We start from the raw sequence: 22417 nt of genomic DNA on the forward strand, positions 1-22417 counted from the left end.
TAGACAATAATTTTCTCTAGGAATTCCTTGCACATGATGGTTAAGGTGCTGGCAACACATGGTACCAAGGTCAGCAGTACTGCTCCAACTACCAAACTCACTGTGGAGAGAAAGCAAACAGCACAGGGTCAAACTGATCTCATCACCTCACATCTGATCATAAATTTTCTTCCATTAGCAACCAGCCCTCACACAAGCTTTTTTTAGATAAAACAACATGAATATGCCACACAAGGATTTAAGACACACAAAGCTGCTTGGCTCTTTTATGTGAGAATAGAAAACATTTAAAGTTCTGCTACAGAAAGTCAACTGAGATCAGTCTCTCCCACCAGTACAGTCTGTTCCAGGCAGATAAGAAACAAGTGTTAGGAAAAGCCCAAAGCAGAACCATCTCAGCAGAAGTAGGAAAGGAACCTCAGAAGGAAATCCCAAAGAGAAATGGGAACCAAAGAGTTTCTCCAGCTGCTTGAGTTTGATTAATCAATATTAAAAAAAACAAAGCACAAAAGAGAAAACCTCAAACCTGGCTGTCATCCCCATGGACCCAGCTTCCTTGAACTTTTTTTCTCAATAACCAAATTCAACAAAAGTTTTTCCTTCTTTCCCCACATTTTATTTACTATTTCTTTTTAAAAAGCCCTTCACTTTGCATAGCAAATCAGCTATGTTATTAACACTATGCTCATCAACAAAGTCCAAGTGCCCTAGAAAGTACATTAATGAAAGTCAGCCAAATCTGACAATTCCACAGAGATTTTTATTTTTCTGTAATTAGTCCTCTTAATTAAAATATTAATTCCATGGTGAGTAAGGCCAGGATCAGCATCATCTTCTAACATATTATTAAATCAGTTTTACTGAGAAGGAATCATATTAATAATTTTTTACATTGGTGGAGTAACTGTTCAACCACAGGTGTACACCAGTAGTTCAGCAGTAACATGATGTTCCATTTCTCAAAGCACCATTTGCATTAATAACATTCTTTCTCAGTAGCCTATTTACAATACAATATTGCTCTCTTCATTTAATTTACAAAAACCTTAATGAACAGCAAGGATTAGTTCTGCAGATCCTGTCTCATCACCTGTCTGCAGCAATATGATTCAGATTCCCTGAAGTCACCTACTACCAGCTCCACACCCTGTGCCCGGCCTAGCAGACCTCCCAGCCAGCCTGAACTGGCAGCTCCTTGCCCCCTTCTCCCTTCTCCTCTCCATTTCCAGGATGTGGATGCTCCCATGGTTCCCACATGAGCAGCACAGCTACAACAAGGATTCCATCAGAGCAATTTCTTTACCAAGAAAGAGGCATACAAAGGTTTCCTGACTTTTTTACTAGGGAGTCTTGCCTTCTATCAAGACCACAGTCAAATGCCTTACACTCAAAGGGCTTCTTATTCCCAGTCCAAAAGCTGTCCAGGCTGGAGCACATTCTTGGAGTCCTTGGGTGCTTCTGCACCAATGCCAGAAGTGAAACTCTCACTGCTGGCACAGTGGCCGTGTGGAAGCACAGAGGAACTCCTCTGCTCCACGTCTCTTCCACTAAGGAATGGTGGGGCTGTACAAGGGCAGTGGTTGTGACCAGCATCACAGCTTGGGCTCCACCTTACTCTCTTGTTCCCATCTTCTTCAGGATTTTCTAGGATCGCTCCCCAGCTGTATGAAAGACATCTTAGCCCTCAGCCCCAGCATTATAAAAAAACAAGAAAAGCCAATCCCCCATTTGCACAATTAAGAGAAACTCCAGCTCTGTTACTGTCCCTCTGTGGCTGCTGCCAGCCCTTCCCACTTGTACTCTTTTTTCCTTGGGGCCTGCAGCCTTTCCAGGCATCACTAAGATGCTTCAGTGGTCAAAGGCAGCCACCACAAAGACATTTAGCTTGACCACGAATACTGTATCAGCAGCAATACTCCTTCACTCTCCAGAAGATCATCCACCTCACTGGTCTCACAATTTCCTATGTCTCCAAGTGCACTCAAAGACAAAAAATAAACAAATTGTTTTGTTGGAGGTTTTTTTTTTGTAAAGGCTCCAATTTTTGCTGCCCATCAGCACTGTCTCAGGATATTGCACAATGTTTTCTTTATTATAAAAAAGTCTGTATCAGGCAGGAAGAAAAAAATTCTCAGGAGGCTAATGTGTATTATTGTCTGTAATTAGAGGTAAGTGGTTGCTTGTGTGGCCATCAGGAAGGGGAACCTGGTGAAAGAAAAACAAGGTGTTATTAATGGCTTGACCAGAAACAGAATCTCCACCCTCCTTCCTCAAAAGCATGCATTTCTTTATCCTTGCACATTTCCTGGATGCCTTTTAGCCAGCCTCTCATAGAAATATTATAAAAATTTGGTTGCCTTCTTTCCTCCCCACTCACATAACCTTCCCAGCTGGCAAACTTCAACCAAATTTGAGAGAAAGGCAGAGGTCTCAAAGGTATCTACAGGCATAAATGGGAAAAATAAAAGTAATGTAAAATCAAGTAGTTGCTAGAGAAGCAACTCTCTTTATTGCCTAAAGAAGGGAAAGGTGAAGGCTCAGCTCTTTCATGCTGCTTGGCAGTAGCCTGCAGAGCAATAATGAGCAGCACTGAACTCCTCCAGCACACAGTGCCTCTTCTTCAGTGTGCAGACCAAACAAAAGGAGATGTGAAACCAAAACCAGGACAGGGAAACTGACCAGACCTGGGAAACATGTAATTTTTGGAGCAATATGAAAATAAAAATAATATAGTAAGGACAATGAAGGGAATGTAAGACATCTAAGAGACTTAGCTGCATTAATTCAGTTTGTTAGAGAGCTCTACTTCCTTACATTTAAAGTTTTCTAGGTATTTTTAAAAGCTGTTGAATCTCTGCTAATATGAATGTCAAGGGGAGGGTCTGTGGCAAATATCTTAAATTCTACTGGGGCCAAGGCCCAGAGCTGTCCTTATCATCCATCCTCAGCTGTATCACTTATAGAAATACTTAGAGGAAGTTTTCCTTACCGATGTGGATCTGTAAGAGCCCAGTCTGAAACGGCAAAAAATAATTTCTGCTACAAATCTTCCAAAGCCATGTAAAATTCCTACAACATCAAACAAAATTTAAACAAGTAAGTAGTAAAAATGTGTTATTTATGGAAGCATTGCAACAAAGCTATGTACGTAGACAGGACACAGTGCAGTAAACCCATACATAAAACACTGAGAAATTAACATGAAGAACAGATATATCAAGGCAGGGGAGAATTCTAACATTCTGAAATGTATCGAGAAAGCAAAGCTATCAAGTAAATGTAATTCCCTCTGCCAGCTTTCATGGGTGAAAATACATTGTGTGGGACAGAAATATCTACTTTGAAAAGCAGCTCTTAGTTTGGAGCCTCTTTACTGAGCTCTCTTCCAATGAGAGCCAAGGAAAGAAATAACTCATAATCCAGACTCCCTATTATGTCTTGACTCCCTTATTATGTCAGTGAATTGTGCCTTTCCAACTTAGTTTTCTTTCTTTGATGAAGCAAATCCAGCTGTGCACTGACAAGGAAAATCTTCCCAATTACTTTAGATGGAAATTTTATCTCAACGTTTGTCACTGATTTAATTACTAGATCCCAACAATAGGAAATACACAGAATAACTGTGTGTGTGTGTGTATACACATATAGATATCTATCTATATATCTACAGACAGATATAGCCTTGCTCTTCCAGAAGTAAATTAACTTTGCTGTAGTTACCAAAAAGAAAACAACAGGCCCTCAGAACACCAGAAATGCCATATTGGGACACTAAAACTGAGTAGCATTCATGGCACATTTCAGTGCACACAAATGAGCACTTTGTCTTAAACCTATTAACAGGACTCCCTGTAACTCATTCATAGCAATCACCATGATTAAAAAACCCCAAAACTATAGAACTTAAGAAGGAAGGCACTGATAATCACCTGTAGTTGAAAAAATTCCACCAATAATGCCACAGAGCCTCACTAAGAACTGCCAAAAAGGCATATGTTCTTCTGTCACTGTCACCATAAGTGAACTGATGTCGTATTTCATGAATATTCCTGACACCCCATGGCTGCCAGCTGCATGGTTAATTACTCTTTCCTGAAAGAAAAGACAGAAACACATGTTAGTCACACTTGTTATTAGTCACAAGAAAATCAGTGTTACAAGATGGGATGACAGTGAGTTATTTAATCCTAAATAATAATCCTAAATAATCCTAATTTATATTAGGAATGAACAGAAGATTGGGGAGTATCAAGGCCACTTTGATCAGTACCTTCTAAAAATCAAACACCATGAACTGAAAATTTGCTTTATTGGTCCCTGGACTGCTGTCCTTCATATCAATATTCACTATTGTGCTTTGGTACTATTCTCTCAAGACTTACTCATGTGGTCCTTTAAACAGAATTTTTATAAGTGGATTGGTGTTGGTACCTATGAGGATAATGGCACAGTCTTGGCCTAGCCTGTGAACTCAGGGGAGCGCACTGGTGTAACACTTGCCACAGCTCTTCCTACTTAATCAGCCACTATGAATCACTTAACTCAGTGTGAGACCTTAATGAGATTTACTTTGTTCAACGGCCTTAGCAATGGCAGAGTCCCCAGAGGATTTATATAAATCATAGAATACCAGGTTGGAAGGCACCTTGAGGAACACCTGGTCCAATCTTACTTGGCAAAAGCCTCCTTTCAAACATTTTGTCAGTTACATCATATCAGACAACAGTCACACAGCAAGAAATACCCCCCAGTAAATAAATAAACACCCCAAACTCACTATGACTACCTGGCACCTCAGTCCTAATCTGAGAAATTTCTAGTTTATTTTCATTTGCCATATTCTCCAACCAAAAGACACCAAGGAGGAGAGTGTGGCAGCTTTTTTAAAAAGGTTTCAGGACAGAACACACATCAACACAAGCTTCTTTCAAAAGTCTGCTGTCATTTTGTTGTTAGTGAAAGGTGCTGATAAATGCACTGCCAGGTAAGTCTGGCTGAAAATACATAAGGACAGCAGAAAAGAATATAACAGACTGAAGACAAACTCAGCCATGCCTAAGCAAGTAAAAACCAAAAAGACAAGATAAACAGGACTGAACAGAAAAGCAATATATCACAGCTCCATTTCTCTGTATATTTAACAGTTTGTGTTCAAAAAACACACAGAATATGGTACAAAATAAAAAGCAGAATACCGCTTTGGAAAATGCAGGTTAAGCAACTTCTTCAGTTAGCTAACACTGTCAAAAACCATACTGCTTTTTATGCTACCACACCAAAATTAAAAGGATGCCAAAATAATGTATCAGTAATGATAACAGGTCTCAAAAACTTTGCAATGTTTAACTAGTAGGAAATGCTTTCCATGTTTCAAAGAAAGACAACTGTCAGCTTTTGGAGATGGATGATCAGTCATACTAAAAAGGAAGAGAAGACTAAAGGTAGGTAAACAGAACCTTGCCACTGGCAAAGTACAAAATTGTACTTTTGTTTGTTTTTCCTCTGTTATTTCCCTAAGCCTTATTGGTCTTTTGAGGTCAAATAGTGGAAAAAATATGAAGTTAAATAGAACATACAAAACTCCACCCTTAAAAGAAACAGAATTCTTTTTCTACAAACCATTTTGATCTGCTTCCAGCTTCTACTGCTGCAGAAGATTTAACTTCTAAAAGTCTTGCTAAAATCTGCTAAAAATTACTAACCTTGCATCAGATAGCTCAGTGAAGCCTTGCTAGAATTAAATCTTTTTAACATAAATAACTACAGTATCTCAACCATCAAGAATAGTAGAGAAGATTGAGCCCACACCTCTCAAACTCTGCTTCCCCATGTGCCCAACACTGACAATTAAACCTCACTGCATTTCAGTTTGAGCCATGGCTGTCTGACAACCTTTTTCCATGTCTGCTTATGTGCCTACTCTTTCAAAATAAGTGCACTAAGGTGTTCAGTGAATTGTAACCTTTCTTAGTAACCTTTCTTCTTAGCAACCTTTCTCAGCTCATTTAATAAAAGTATCTGGTTCCCTAAGAGTAAACACAAATAAGCTTTGGAAGCAACAGGGTTGCCTACTGAGGCAGCAAGAGCAAACAAGTACATAATGGACACTTTATCTCTATTATTTACAGGATCTTCTCCAAAATAATGTGTGGTTGTAGCAATTTTTATAAAAATACATCCCCATTAAAATCTGAAGAGCTAACTTAGACTGGACAGTTAATTGAAAGAACCACTGTTACACAGGAAGAGAAAAAATCTGAATACAGGATGAAAAAAAAAGGAACAATAAGACAAGCTGTTGACTAGCTTACAGAAGTCTAAGGGATGCCTTAGTTGTTGCAGATTGTGCAGAGAAAACACAAAGCAGATTGCTAAACAAGCAGGAGGTGGGAGTATACTGCATGATGAAATTCCTCCTCATTCTCTCCTTAGCCCAGCTTTCATGAGTTCTGGAGCAAACCCTTCCCTTCGGTGGCCTGCATGTCTGAAGTTGAACATCAAGACATTGCCTCTCTATCCTACTTCCTCTACCTCAGTATTTTTCAGCACAACATGGAATTTTGAGGAAATAAAAAATTATTCTCCCTTGGAGAACATCACAGGCTAATACAGTGAATTTCCATCCTGCTAATACCCACATTTTCTTACAACCCAAGGCTCTCTTCTCACCTCTCACTTTATCTGTCATTTTTAATTAAACTTTTCACAAAGATTTTTTTCTTTGGCTTTTGAATAAAAGATGAAACAGAGTTCATTATCTGAACTCTATGTGAACATCTGAACATATTCTATCTAGCCACTACACACAAGGCTTTTTTCCTATTCACAGCAGTCTTTAAATTAGTACTTTATGATATATATCATGCTGCATTAACTACCCTTGTTATGGATTCAGAATGAAAAGCCTCTCAAAACCCAGAAGTAGAAGCTCTCCAGTCCTGAGAGTAATTAAATTTGGTGGTTCAACAAAGGTTAAACATGACAGCTGAGACACTTACTGTGTGATCAGTTTTTCATACAAACTACCTGTTTCTGTTTCTTATGCTCCACAACCAAGTTCAGGATATTCAAGCAAGCTGCATGTTTGTTGGCTTCTCACACAGATAAAAAGCTAAAAGTAAATTAAATATTTGTAAAGCTACACACTAGGTTACAGACGTAAAATTTGGAGGATTTCACCACCACCACTATTCCACTGAAGTGAAATTACTATCTATCATTAATTCTACTATCAGACTCCAGATCTATAGATGCAAAACATTAATAGAAGAAGTTAAGTTTGCTTGCGTCACCAAGCATATATATATTTTTTTTTTTTACCATCACTGCTGTATGATTTACAGATAAATCTAGTGTATTAGGATGTTCTACAGTCTCTTCATGCTAGAGTACTTTTCAAAACCATGGTACTATTTTCACATTTGAACTGTCGTTATGAACAATCACTTTTAGATATTTTTATCTCTGTTTTTTTTTCCTTTCTTCTACTTACCCTTTCTGTCACTGAAAATTGATGAGTTTCTGCTGAAATTTTGTATGTATGGAGTTTGGTTGGCACAACTGTGATAAAATATTGGAACATCTGATTGTCTAGAAGAAAAAAAAACTTAGACTGTTGAATCAGGAAGAGAGTCAAAGGCCATCTGAGATATTCACAAATAAATCAAAGAAATAATAAATCAGCTAAGCCATTTGCACTAGGGACATTCTTCAAGGAATGCCAGCACTGCCAAAACTGCTTCAGCACCATCTGCACAAAGTTAGTTTCTATGGAAAAGACATATGTCCCATTTATACTCAGAAATTTACATTTTTTCCATGTAATGAAAAGACTCACTAAGGTCAGGCTCAAATGAACTCAAAGCTTCAAATGAAGCACACAGGTAGTGTTTTCCAGGGCTCTAGAACAAGTTTCACGCTGTCACATGTTTCGTGATATATACAAATCTCAAAGTGGTCTGAATAGATTTTGGCCACTGAATTGCATCTACAGTGCTGGAAGCCCTTCTAAACTGGTTACACATTTTCTCTCCATTACACTTACAGAGAATTCTTCTAGAGTCATCAGCATGCTCATGCATTTGGTCTTTCTGCAATTCCCTAAGGGAACTAACACCAACAAACTGAAGCAATTTATTTCAACTCCACTGAACCATTCTGGCTGTAAGAGCCAAGGAACAGACTGGCTTTGAGACAACAGTGGCTGTAGAAGGTTCTGGGCTTCACCCTCACAGGGAATGCCAGTGCTGGGATGAGGCAGGTTACTTCTCTTCTTCATTTATACATGAGGAAACAAAGGGTTTGCTACAAAAACCCATCCTGTTTCATCACGAAATACGCTTTGGAAGGGACAAACCAAATAGTGGAATGGAATCCAAGGCTCTGGTGCTATTTTTTTGAACCAAATCAGGCTTATTTTCTCCCCATCATGACAATAATCAGATCTGTGATTCTCCACTGTAACATACTGCTGCAATATGGCCAGACACAGTGTAACTTCAACATAACAAACCTGGAAAAAAACACAAATCACCTCCAAGGAAACAGCACAGAACAGCAGTTCAGGTATTAGAAAGTAATGACATTTAAGATGTCATGTAGGTAACTGAACAGCTCACTACCAAATTTAGCCTGACACACTGCTTGGCAATCACAACATTTATGAGAAATGATAATACTTTAAATGTAACTATTGGGAAATTCAACAAAACAATGTTTTTAAACACACAACACTTACGATCTGATGCAATTTTTTCTGTTCCATCCAAGGGATTAATAATTCCTGGAATAAGCTCTCCAAATGACAAATGATCTATTCTATGAGAGAAGTTATAGGCTGAAAGACAATATAGAGAAATGAAGCATTTTTAAACTATGAGATTCTGTACTCAGAGAAAAAGATGCACCCATTTCCAACACTGAAATATTCTAATTAATGCATTTACTAAAAACCACTGTATACATCATTGGATCTACCCACAATTCAAAGAAAACTCAAATCCAAAATATTTAATTAAAAAGTTAAATTTTTCTAGAAAATAGCTTCTAAACCAAATTGTAACTATATTTGAATCAATGGTGGAGCTGAACAGAATTATAATTTTATAACAGAGAATTTCTAGTTGTCCAAATACTTCTATTATTCTACAGTTCATGTTCTTGTAAGCAATTGCATTTAAAAAGATGAAAGTTTAGCAAATCAAATGTACAGAGGAAGTATAAGGCAGCTACCAAGTCACTACACTGCCTATATGGCAGGTACTTAAGATATATAAAATTATTAAAGTTGTGTTAACATAAATTCATGGGCAGACATTTAGAGGCTTAACCAACTGTAACTGGTTTGATCAAGTTAACTTTTCACAGTAAGTCACCTTTGCTTCACATTAGGTAAGGCAGCAAAACACATTTAATATCTAGACTCACAATCCAAAAATTAAGTTTCTAAGGAAAAAAAGTTAGAAATTTTTAACCTTTTAAGAAGGTATTTGAGGAAAGAGGTAGTTTGGACTGAAATACAGGAATTTCATATGGTATCTATGTTACACCAAAGTATATCTGAGATTCCAGTGTTATCATTACTATAGAAGCAACCTAAAGATAATCTTAATAATGTTAAATGAATGGAAGAGAATTGTTATGGAGTCAGATCATTGCAAAGCATATTCTTACTTCGTTTTTGCAATGCAACTGCACAGCTAGAACATCTTTAAATCAGCAACCTAACATGAACTAAGAGACAGCACTCTGACTGAAATGAATCATGTTGGTATGGAGATGACAGAAGGAACTTACACTCATGGCTTACAAGGGCTGCCAAGTGTGCATGGCCTCGGGGGTGTGGTATTGCCCTGAAGAAAGCAACAGATGTTTTATGAATCCACAGAGGACTATGTAGAAAAATTACCTTTCCTCCTCTATTTCAATAAATACTTTATAAAATATGTACATATCCTCATATGTATAACATAACATATATATGCTTAAATATATTTAACATATACATATATGTATGTTTTAAAGACTGATATCTATTGTGTATATCTATATAAAACAACCTAAATATAACATTTTTATTACTGTCAATTACAGACAGACTGAACAATAAGGTCAGGAATCCTGGACTCACAAAAACCCTCTTACACAAAACTAGTGTCTTGCATTTTTAGAAATATCAAGAACTCATCAAGTCACTAAACTTCTGGAAGAGTCACCAAGTCCTATGATATGAAAAGCTGCAGAACTGCTCCAGTGACTAAGAAAAGTTTGACCATATTTGTTCTATAGTAAGCAAGTTAACTGCACTCTGTATTTGCTCTCTGACAAAGCATTTCAAGAGTTTCCATCTTATAAAACACTGAAATTCATAATGACTACATTACATGCAGCAATGCACTGTACTGCACAGTTTTGGCACTTTATGAAGAAAATTAACAGTGCAAGAATAGGTATTACACAGAAAAAAATACTAAGCATGAGTCCAGAAAGGTCAATAAAACCCAGTCATTAACTGAAGCATAAAAGCACATACACACATATACAGACATGCACTATATAGAATGTAGCAGTTAAGGGATTTTTTTAATTTCAGGAATTGGACAGAACATACTTGCCCACAGTTATGTGAAAGTTCCCTGCCACTTTATTGACATAGAGATGACCATGAATTCTGCATGCATCTGGAGACTGTAATGAATTATCTTCCCTGTTTAAATAAAAACAACATTGAAAGTACTTGAGGATATCCACTGTCTTGCAGAAATAACAGCAGTACAGTTAGATCTCTTTTTCCTAGGATAAAGACACAGCATCATCATCTACCTGTCCTTATTGCATTCTCCTGGAATTATAGCAGAGATGGTGGAAGGGAGGGAAACTAGTAAAGGTCAGTTTGATGAAACCAATGAGCTTTCATTCATACTTGTACTTGGAGATCTGGCCTACAAGGCTGGCTTATGATATCTGAACATGCAAACAGAGAACATTAGACCAATCCAGGGATTTATATTTTCCCACTTCTACCAAAAATGGCTCCTCGAGAAAATTTTAATGGTACAATGAACAGAACTAAATACATTTTGGTCACATGAACAGCACTGCAGCAAGAAGAGCTTTCAACTTTATTCTTTACAAAAGCTTCCACTCCTTACTCATGTTGTGATGTCCACAACACAAAATCTATCTCCAAATCTGCTCTTTAGAAGGAGATGAAAACCAACTTTTTTAAACATATCTCAAGCATAAATATCATTTCAAATACTGCTCTAGCAAGCAACACAGGGGCACAGAATGATTTAATTAATCTGAGGACATCAAGCAAACGATAAAAAAAAGATTTTTTGAGCCATCCTCAGGCTTGCCTTCGGAAGGAGGAATACATTTGATCCTCAGAAGGGAGATTCCAACACAGGAAGTGTGTATGGCAGTTTTGGTGTTTGCTTAGTTTTATTCAGTATCTTTTTGTTTAGTGCTGTTTTAAGCAGAGAATTTCAGCTTTCATGTAGAAAGTGTTTTTCCCTTGGGGGGTAAAATAAAATCACATAGCATCTAGATTCAGCAGACCAAACATTCTGTGCACTAATCTCTTAACATTTCCAAGTAGCTAGAATTAAATGTAAACAGCAAGCTTTCTCCACACAATCTTAAAAGTCTTATCTTAGATACAGGAATTAACTAACAAAATACATGTGTATTCAAAGGCTGATTCTTTTAAAATTATGAAGCATTATGACACAGGTAATAGCAGCATACTTTTAAAAGCTGTGGATAGAAAGGTAGTTTTTAAAAAAGACTCTTGTTTAGTATTGCTGTGGCATTACTAATTCCCATTAAGAAGGAGGCATCAAACCACATGGAATAAAAAGGTGTGTGCACATCTTTAGTCATGTATCTGTAGTGTAAGCACACACACAAAGCCTGGAAACCTTCTCCAGTCTGGAAACCCCAGAGGTTTTCATAAAACAACAGCTCTCCACAGCAAGTATCAAGTACACTATTTAAAAATTCATTAAAAAGCAGCAAGATCTTTTCTTACAACCTTGTCTTCTGGGGGTAGGGTGGAATCATAACCACAATAAAATGTTAACTCTAATTCACAGGGTTGGAGGAAAGGGCAATAATTTCACAAAACCCCAGTTTTACTTACCGTGGTGGCAGTGCCGTAGATGCACTTTTAAATGCACTTTTGAATATCACATCTTGAAGAGAGTGTTCTTCCTGCAGCCTACTCTGAATTAGTTGCAGCATCCTAAAGATCAGACAAGTGTAAAAGCATGCAACAATAAAACAAAATCTAGCTTAACAATTCATCATTGGTTTCAATTGCAGGTTGCAAATCAGGAACTCAGCAAAGTTGACTACAGTAATAAAGCATTACATTAAACTTTGGGAACAGTATTTTATACAGAACTTAAAGCTCAGGTGTTCACAGCAATGTGTTACCAAAATAGTAAAACTAGCCAGACCCCCAAACAAGCTTCAGTACTATTACAAGATTACCACTATAGTGGGCACACACAACACCAAGATATTAAAGTGATAAACACTGTGTCAATTCATTATGGGAAATAATTAACTTGTTTTCACAAGAATGTGCCAATTTGTTACAACGGTTCAGCTTTGACATTTAGATACATTTTACACATTTGATTCTGTGATTTTAACTTGTGCTATCAAGCATTCATTTGGAAACAGAAGCTGAGCAAGTCCATTCATCTTGGCTTGCAGCTACACGACCCCATTGAACAGTTAAGTCCTAAGGCAATTTTCTTTTTCCGTAACAGAGATCTTAAATGATGAGCAAAGCAAAGTAACTTAGTATCTTTCTGCAGGTTTGCATTCTTAAATTACAAGCAGGAGGTATTAGACTCAGGATACAGCTGTGTCATGTACCTCTGGTGTACTTCAAAGTCACTTCCAGTACAAATAATACAAACCATAAACATGCCTCTCAGTGCTTTACCTTTGCAATTCTTTTTGTTGTGGGGTGAGCTCAAATGGTACCTGAAACAAAAATAACACATCTAATAAAACACACAGAATGCATCCCTTCCACGATCCCAGAAGAGAATTAGGGTGTGGGTATAGAGCTATAATCAATTTCACACTTGGTACTATAGAATAGTTTATGAAAGGACTTTGCAGTTTAAATAATACATTTTGTGCTCAAGTATAAAAGGTTCTGTCCCTTCCTACCAAGAGCTGCAAAGGAGCAATCTTTGAAAGACAGGGGTTGAGGTGCAGATTGCATATTTCTAGGCTCATGCCACATGAAGCATTAGAGACAGGTCACCAGACCTGCTATGCTTCCTCAGCATTACAGGATCACTAGTAACACCTGTTCACCAAGTTCAAACCCAAATATTGGTTAACACAAATGTACTCAGTAAATTCAATTGCAATGAATGCTCAAATGTACCCAGAAGCTAGGCAAACAGAGATCAACTACAGAATGTTCCTCTAAGAGGTTGGTGGAGAAAAAAAACCACAAGCAAGCAAACCAGCCTAGTAGTGCTTTGCACCAAGAGGAATTAAATTTTTAAATAAAAAGGTCAGAATCAACTTACTGGTTCATAGATTAACCCATCTGCAGAGGCAACCATTGTTTCTGCTAGATCCAGAACATCAGCCCCCACATCTATTTTAAACAGGGAGAGAAATATTAAGTCACACAGACAATCAAGGACAAAGAAAAAAAATTCAAGTTGAAATGAAGTTTCACAGTGATAAACTTCAGCATATGTTATTGTTCCTTCAACCTATTTAGCCTTCAGCATCAGCTGATGGACATTGACCAAAAATTCTTCAGATCTGCAGTATTTTCTCACTGATTTAACACCTACAGAGAAGTTGTATGAACCACACATACAAGCTTTCTAGGATCTGCTATGCATAAATATTCTCCTGTTTTACAAGCACTGAACAGAAACCAAGACTAGTCAAATCAGAGGATAAGAGTTTATTTGTAAAAAATAACAAAAAAAACACTGACATACAATTAATGCAAGGTTTAAGATAGGCAACAAAAGTGCATCCTGAAAATTTGCTTGCATTCCTGGTAGAATTAGCATTCTCTCTTCTCTCAGTCCAGGACAAGCAAGACTGAACACAATTACAGTTCATTACCTAAATGATGTGAAAATAATACTGGCTATTGCCTTTAATAAGGAAGGCATCCCTCTTATGTTCACAAGCAGGATGAAATTACGTGATGGTTTCAGTGCTGTTAAACAGCAGACCAGCTTAATATATCCCAAGTTCATAAATAAATAGAAATTGTTATAAATTCTTCCTGCTGATTTGTGTCTCACAATGAGCTTTTAGAATATTTCAGCTAATGAGAGATTGAACAACAGATCCTGTTTCTGCTAACAAAGTTATGCAAGATAAGAATGAGATGGCACAGATATTCTTCTTTACATTTCTTACTAATTCCTTCAATGAGTCATATGCCATCAAGATCACTACATGCCATTAAGATCAGAAGAAATGACTTCTGATCTTTACTTCAGAGTAAAATATTCTGAACAATATATAACTATGTTGTGAGCAAGTGTCCTCTCTGAAGAGGCTTTAAAGTGTTTAAAAACTTTCATTGATGGAATACTTACATTGACACCTCATGGCAACTGTAATATCAATATTGATCCTTAATTTACTGGAAAGAAAAAAAGGCAAAAATCTATTAAGTAACACTGAGTACAAGTATCAAGAAAAAATCTCAGACTACTTGCAGAAATACAGTAAAGTACCAAAATTTATACTAATATAAGGCTGTTTAAAATTTGGGGGAAGTAACATGGATTTTTAGAGCACATTAAAGCACTTGTAACTTAAGAGATAACCTCCATCACATCAAAAGTCTGAGTGTATAGCATTCTCCAATATTCTGGGCATTTCCTATTGGTTTTCATGTTAGTTTCACAAAAGTAATTTAAACTATAAGAAATAAACTCCCTCACTATAGTCACAGGGTTCTGTTTTCAGAGAGCTTCCTCCAAGACTTAGCTGACCTCAAGCAAATCACATAAGCAAGGGATTCAACACTGGCTCAACTTGGGTCAGACAGGGTCAGTAGAGAGGAGAAAAGCAGTTAAAATTATACCAGTTTCCACTGGTTCAAACTGTGAAGCACCACAGGCTGAGTGATTAGCCCACAATCAAACTGGGCAATCTGTAGCAGGACATACCCCAAATCCTGTAACAGTCTCTTAACTGACAGACTACCCTTCCTGTGTGATGGCTTCACTTGGGATATAGCCTACTTTAGCAAAGACCTAAATGTGAAATCCCAGCTGTCTGAATGGATTTACTATCATTGGAGTTTTTGATGCAGCTCCTTCAAAATTTTCCTTTTTTGTTTTTCATTACTTATTTCTGATGTGCAAGACATCCAATTAATAGATGTATCTTTAGCCTGTTACCACAGCAACTTCCCAAATGGCTCTTAAAGTTATTTCAGTTCAGTTTCAGTCAGTTCAGTTTGTGGGTGCCAGTGTCAAACCATGACACAGACACGTAACATTTAAAGGTGTTCAGGGCACAAAATCTGCATTAACTTCACAGGGACTCCTGGGTGCCTGACCAGCTCTGAAAGAAAGGCAAACAAGTCCTGACAGGCACGTGAAACCAAGAGCAAACACATCTTCAGAGGATCTGTATCTGGAGACAAAATTAGTAGCAACCTCTAGATAACACCTGTCAAAGTTCTGAGTGCTTCAGGTTCACCTCCAGCAGCACGAAGTACAATGGCAACCAACGTACTAACCACATGAACTGGAGAAAGCCTCCAGCCACAGGGGGCAGGTTTGTTACCAAGTCATTCCCAAGGGAGCTCCTTCAATAACAAACCTATACTATTTTGACTTCTTCATTGCAGAAATCTCAATTTATCTTATTCATAGATTACATAGAAGAAAAAGCCCCAAAACAATCAACACATGAAAAATCAAATCCCTGCAGTATTTAATTTGCAATTTCAATTATGAATTGCTTTCAAGTCACATTAACATTTTAAATCTATTCTTTCCTGAAATGCAGGCAACTAATATTTTAAAAAGAATTATAACAAATAATGTTACCTAGTAAAATCCTTGTCTACTTCATATTCATATTTCATCCATGTGTCCCGGTACACCATGAACTCCATGATAGTCAGGAAAGCTATTGTTGTAAATGCTATCAGAGAAACTGGTCAGCGGAAAATAAAAGTAGAAATTCAGACTGTGAGAAATATTATTCAGAAACATAAGCAGAACAAAATTTTAACAATTCCAGAAGTTGAGCATTACCAGTACAACACTGGTACCTTTGATTTAAAAACCCAAAACCTGCTCTTAGAAAGTTGTTTTCAGACAGGAGTGGAAAAGAGTAAGTCCTACCTTTGCATCAAGAAAGAACTTTTTAAGTACAGTCAAATACTGGAATGATTAGGAGGCTGTGAAATCCATGTATGGAAAATCTAAGAAGAGGCTAGATCGTCCCCCATATATAAAGCACACACAAATCACTGTCAGGAATGGTCTAGGAAAACTCAATCCTAACTTCCAACAGGAAAGAAGAAGGTAGTGCATCTTGAAATTCCTTCAAGCCTCCACTTGTCTACAAGTTGAGTTTTTATAACAATTTTTTTATATCAGGTTTTAGACTCAATAAGCTAGCAGACAACAGAAATAAGACACATTATATTACTTGTGTATAGCTGCCCACCCCAACATTTCAAACAAGTCTCTCTCTGGCAACAAGCAACAGGCAGCTATCCATTCCACCAATAAGTGAAGAACTTGGAATTATTTTTAGGATAAAACTAATTGGTGTATTTTAGTGGTACATGTGCTTCACTTATCTCCAAGGCAGCCTACTCATCACATTTGCAAAGTTGTACAGAGCAAGGGAAAGATCACCCTGCTGCACAGTTGGAAACACAGTTAATAGATGCACAGAAGCACCTGCTGTGCCCCTTTTATTAAATCATGGCTTTTATAAGCCTGAAAACACTTCAGTTATGGAGCATAGTAGCAATCTGTACAGCTTATTGGCACTATAGGTTTCTTCATTTATGTTCTGTGGAATATCTCTCTGGAATCCATGAAGGGTAACTTGAGAAAAAACAAGCTCATTGTTGACAGGCTTCAACTCCCTACACGGTGGTCCCCAAGGCAGAGGTGGGAGCAGAGAACAAAGGCACTGTCCTTGGGGATCAGGACAGAAGCTACTGGCTGTTGCATTGATCAGCAATGTTTCCAGCTCTAGCTTTCAGCTGGCACTATGGAACAATCACACATATGTGAGAAACCCCTCATGTCCACTGCACTAATCAGTTAATTATTCTGGCTCAATTTCTTTCTAGACCCAGTAGGCCAGGCTCACCCTGGCTGTGCAACAATAGGAGAGCTGGAGCCATATCAGCTATCCAGAGCCACACAAACACAGTGAGAGGCACAGCTGCTTTCTGGATAATTCTGAGCAAACGTATGTGTGGATCTGAACAGGAAAAGAAAGACTTGTAGAATTTTCTTTCCTGAAGGGACTCCCAGCCCCAGAGCTGGAGTCTCAGCCTGCAGTACTTCTTCTGCAATGGGTTTGAAGGCCATGAAAGTCTGAGATGAGTCTTGGTATGTTTTAGATCCCTATCACATCAGAAAGTAAGCCTGACACTTTAATCCTGAATGAAACAGGAATACTATATTCAGATTTCACAATGGCACAGAAAAAGACAATCTATATTGTCATTTATAAGGTAACTGGGATAAAACCAAAGAATGTTAAAGTAACTTCTGGTGTTAAGAAATCCTTAAGGCACCATTCACCAAAGCAAAGGTCTCATGAAGGATGGTGCTATACTACAAAAAAGGATTCTTGAAGCATTTGGTGGTTTTATGCAAATTAGAACATAGAAACAATACACTTGTTTCCTCAGGAAGTGGAACGAACATTAACAAAGAATTATTTAAATACTTCTTAGAGATTATTTAATATACAATAATCCTTTAATTATTAACAGTGCACTTGAGGAAACAGCAAAATAATATAGAACCTTCTGATATTTCCTTCTACACTAGAAGAGGCATAACAACTTCAAAGGCTTATCTGTAGGTTGCAATTGCTTCCTCAACTTTTTATTCAACTGAGTTTCAGGCATGATCACACACAAGAGAGATTTTTGTCCTCCACTTCTAAGTGCTAGCAGTTCCCTGGCTGCAAATAATTCCAATAGTCCAAGAGATGAAGTCACTATTTTCAAATCAGGCTACCTCTAACTCAGCTCAACTTAAAGACACAATTTTATGATCAGATACATAAAGAAAGGTCTTTTTTACAGCTCCAGCTTTTTCAGAGAAGTTCAAGTGACTAATAGGGAAAGCACAAGTCCTGGATTCAAGTGTTTAGTTCTTCAAAGGGCTTTCTTACTCTCAAAACCTAGTACACCTACAAGAGAAAAGCTTTAGAAAAGTTGAGCATCAGGATGAAGAGCAGTTATCTGTCTCTGGAGAGTATTTTTCTACTTTTGCAAAAGCATAGTGTTGAATCCCACCATCATTTCAGGTCATGCTCACTCAGTCTCACCCAGAAACCTGACACCAAGAAAAGAGCTTGGTGAGACAACAAATGAGAAAGTTTTATTACAGCCTTGGCACAGTACACATCCAGTTGCAACTGGTTAGAAGTTTTTATTTCTAACTTTTACATTGGGTTCAGTCTCACCAGCTTTATACAAAAATCTCCCTTCAGAGAGACTAGATGAACAGATGGATGCATCAGCTTGCATAAGATATATGTCTTTACTTGAAGGGATGAGCTCAGTCAGTCCACCAAAGCATTCAAGAAACCAATTCTGGCTAGTTTCAAGTGAACAGAGATGCCCGTCTTCCTCATGCTGAAGTTTCTATCAATATCAGGATCCCAACAAGGCCTACCTGTGCCTCCACTGGCTGAAGTCTCCACATAGCTTTCAGGAACCTTTGGAAAGGCATCCAATTCTTTCATCAAATTCAAGGTCTTCTTCCGATTCAGTCGCCTCATCTTCAGCACACTCCTCCACCTCCTCCTTCATATATTCCCTCTAAAGTGAGAATAAATTGTGATTAAAAGACTCAAGCAAGATTGCTCAAACTGACTGGCTTTAACATGAAGCAATAATAACGCCATTCAAACCCCAGAAATATGTTTTCAAGAAATACATGCTAGACAACTGGATGGTCACTCTTACTTCAAGAAAACTGTTAAGATTGGCCTGGACACTGCTGCTTACAGTCCAGCCACATCCAGCACATTCACCACTTAATTATTACTAATTTCTTTCTCAATTAAGTTCTTATTGGTAGTGAATATATCACATTTTAAATTAAAAAAAAAAAAAAATCAAACTCAGTCCTGAAGTAAATTTGCTAAACAGACCTCACAGTGCTCAGAAGTCACTGACTTAGGAGGAAACATCTAATAGGCTGCATAAACTTCAGAGGATGGCAGACAGCTCTGGGCTCCTACATTCAATGTGGGCACAAATTATATCTTAAAGGGGAAAAAAAGGTGCATTTCACATTTTTACAGGTGTAGAATATTATGATCATAAAATGACCCTTTTTCTCCTCTATAAAAATACTTCCCAAAGCAAGTCATGGATCAAATCCTAACTCCATCCTTCAGAATAATGTCTGTAAATGATATGATCTCTGCTTGGAGTCATGTTAAGCAGGAAGATGCTGAGAAAAGCAGCTTGCCCTGGAAATACTGCCTAAAACCATTTCCAAATCATGCAGATATGCTCACAGCCTGGTCCTTGCCAATACACTGCAAGTTTTAACAAGTTGATACTGTTGTTTTTCTTCTGGGGAACTGGTGAACTTCACCCTGAATTTCTGAAGCTATGAAAACCATCTGAAAATTTCTGAAGCCATGAAAACCATGCATTTACTGCATTCTGGGAATATGTCATCTTATTGTTCCTTATTTAAACACTCTAAGGTGGGCAAGCTAACCTACACTGCCAACACATGAGACAGCTCTCATCATCATTTTGTAGAAAAATCTCTGAACTCATCCACCCTGTTTCAAGAGAACATCAAGTCTCTGGCACGTCCTGGTGAAATTACTCAAGATCTATTCTCTGATCTGCCCCTTCCTGGTGCTGAGTAGGCTTTGTACCACGTAATAACAAAGCAATAGGCTCTACTAGAAATGAAAGTTCACACAAGAAAAATCATGCCTGCAACTTTCTCGTTACATAAACTGACTTCAGACACAGCCTCTGCACTTGGTCAGGCTGCAGAGATCAACAAAATGGTACCGTGTGTGTTGCACAGGACTCAAAGAAACCGCAGCTGGAGTGGGCAGAGAAGATAAGTGCTGGAACAGGCTTTTAGTTATACAGCATTAAAAGAATAATCAGGAAGCACAGATAAGGCAAAGCAGCTGCTTGGACACAACTGAAGTCATAACATTAGTTAGCACAGAGGAAACACCAGTGGGGGCTTTCCTGTTATCCTACACATATAGCAAGGAAGCCAACATAGCACCCTTTCATCTTCTGCATATCTCCCCTGCTATCACATGTGTATGAGCACACCGTAAAGAGGCATAAGATAAACACAGGGAATTTGAGAGCACTTTACTAAAAAACTTTCTAAATCACACTGCATCAGTAAGTATATGGATGTTTGTAATCCAGCTAGAAATATACAATCTGTTCACTGGTTTCTTTAACTCCACACAGACTCACTTTCAGCTACAAACCCAGATGGAGACCTGACGCCTTCCCCCTGCCCATCTACCTCCACACATGTACTACAGACACAACAAAAATACGAAGTCCATTGCTATGAAAGTAAGGCATTGTGAATCCAAGAGCCAATTGCGTTAAGAAACACTACTAGCATTATTATTCACGATAAATAAGGGACAAAGCACAGCACAAATGGCACTCAAGACGAGAGGCCCGCCCGAAGGCACGGCAACTCCGTCTCAGCCGAGGGGCTCGGGCAGTGTTCTCTTCCCCAGACAACTTGGCAGCGAAGCCGCTACCGGCGCGTCCCGACAGCCGCGGAGCGGACCCACGACTGAACCCCTGCCGGGGGCTCAGGCCCGGCCCCCCGCGCCGAGGGACGCCCCGGCCGCCAGCTCGGAGCCCACACACCTGTGCGGGCCGCGGGCGCTCCCCGCCGCCGCCACGCACCGGGCAGCCGCGGGACGGGACAGGCCGCGCCCCCGCCCTGCCCTACCTCTCGCTTCTGCCGCCGCTGCCCAGCGCCGCGGGCGAGGCCAGACGGGGAAGACGAGCCGCAACGCGCTGCCCGGCGCCCGCCCCGCTGAGCATGGCACCGCCGGCCGGGGCGGGCTCGCTCCGCCGCCGACGCCCGGCGGGAGCCGCGGGCCGACGGGAGCGGCGGAGCGCCCCGCCCACCCCTGCGCGCATGCCCACGGCCCCCGGGCATGCGCCGGCTGCCGCGGCCCGGGGCGGGCTGGGACGGGCGGGAGCAGCCGCGCATGGACACGGCGGGGGCCGGGCCCTGCCGGGGAGCGGAGCCGGCAGCAGCCGCGGCTGAGCCTCCGGAGCCGCAGGGAGTGCGGCCCCACGCCGCTCGCAGGGTTCCCCGCACAGCCTCGCAGCCGGTCCCGTAGGCGCGTGGGCTCCCGGGCACGGCAGTGCCCCCCCAAAGCACTGCTCCGGAGAATCTGTCACCGTGCGAGGTACTCAGTGATCTTTTAAAGCGATGGATGACAAGTGCCTTCCAAATCAAACTGATTAAGGGCTGTCACGCGGCTTGCAGTGTTAATACTGGTTTGGCCACCATGGATATAGAAGCAGGCAGTGTTTGAAAAGAGGCAGCATCTTGGATTAAGAAGGAAAAGGCTTTAAGACAGTGGCCTATAACAGTGAGGAAGGAAAGATTTTAAGCCCACAAGCCAGTCTTCAGACTTGAAGTGAAAAAATTAAGAGGGCTCACGTATACCCAAAATCTCAGTCCTTTCCCCTGTGCTAGTGGATTTAACTAACAGGCACTGCCTCTCCACAAGCTTTATGCCGTAGTCTGCAGCATTAGTTTATCTCCAGATTTTTCCTTACAATCCTAGCAAGTCACATCATCCTACTGCCACCCTGCCCACAAGTAGCTGACCCAACCTAGACACAGCCAAAAAGGGAGCTTCTCCCAATATCTTCCAGGGAGTAATAAGATCTTAGATGATATCAAAATTATTTTTTTAAAATCGCTCAATATAAAGTTTTAAAGAAAAATAATTTATATCAGACATTTATCTTCATATATCTGAAAACAAAAAAAGAGACTGAAGACTCCAGTGTTTTTGATAATGAGGCAAGCAAATAAAACCCATACCCTAGAAACACAACTAGTGGTGAATTCTGCAGCAGTAATTCAGATTAGCTTTTTTTAATGATTTAGAGGAAAAAGTAGATCAATGA

At 39.3% G+C, this 22417-nt stretch overlaps 1 protein-coding gene across 1 annotated transcript; it reads right to left on the reverse strand.

Annotated features, from left to right (window-relative positions):
* Positions 1-237: 237 nt before the first annotated feature.
* ERGIC2 (ERGIC and golgi 2) lies at positions 238-21360 on the reverse strand. Its single transcript, XM_066550803.1, has 14 exons — positions 21216-21360; positions 18915-19060; positions 16080-16188; positions 14610-14656; positions 13566-13636; positions 12962-13002; positions 12146-12247; positions 10610-10705; positions 9796-9851; positions 8738-8836; positions 7493-7590; positions 3930-4092; positions 2990-3069; positions 238-2205 (listed from the first exon to the last, which is right to left on the reverse strand). Exons 2-14 carry the CDS (start codon positions 19018-19020, stop codon positions 2140-2142), a joined length of 1134 nt encoding a protein of 377 aa, XP_066406900.1. The 5' UTR covers positions 19021-19060; positions 21216-21360; the 3' UTR covers positions 238-2139.
* Between the last annotated feature and the right edge of the window lie 1057 nt (positions 21361-22417).

Source organism: Molothrus aeneus, chromosome 5 (assembly GCF_037042795.1).
Source record: "Molothrus aeneus isolate 106 chromosome 5, BPBGC_Maene_1.0, whole genome shotgun sequence".
Taxonomy (NCBI): Eukaryota; Metazoa; Chordata; class Aves; order Passeriformes; family Icteridae; genus Molothrus; species Molothrus aeneus.

Coding starts and splice junctions, on each gene's coding strand:
- ERGIC2 (XM_066550803.1), bottom strand. CDS start 19,020: ATGAGGCGACTGAATCGGAAGAAGACCTTGAATTTGATGAAAGAATTG. Junction 13,637..14,609: donor AGTTGCCATGAGGTGTCAAT/GTAAGTATTCCA, acceptor TGTTTAAAATAG/ATGTGGGGGCTGATGTTCTG. Junction 2,206..2,989: donor GCTCTTACAGATCCACATCG/GTAAGGAAAACT, acceptor TTCTTTCACCAG/GTTCCCCTTCCTGATGGCCA.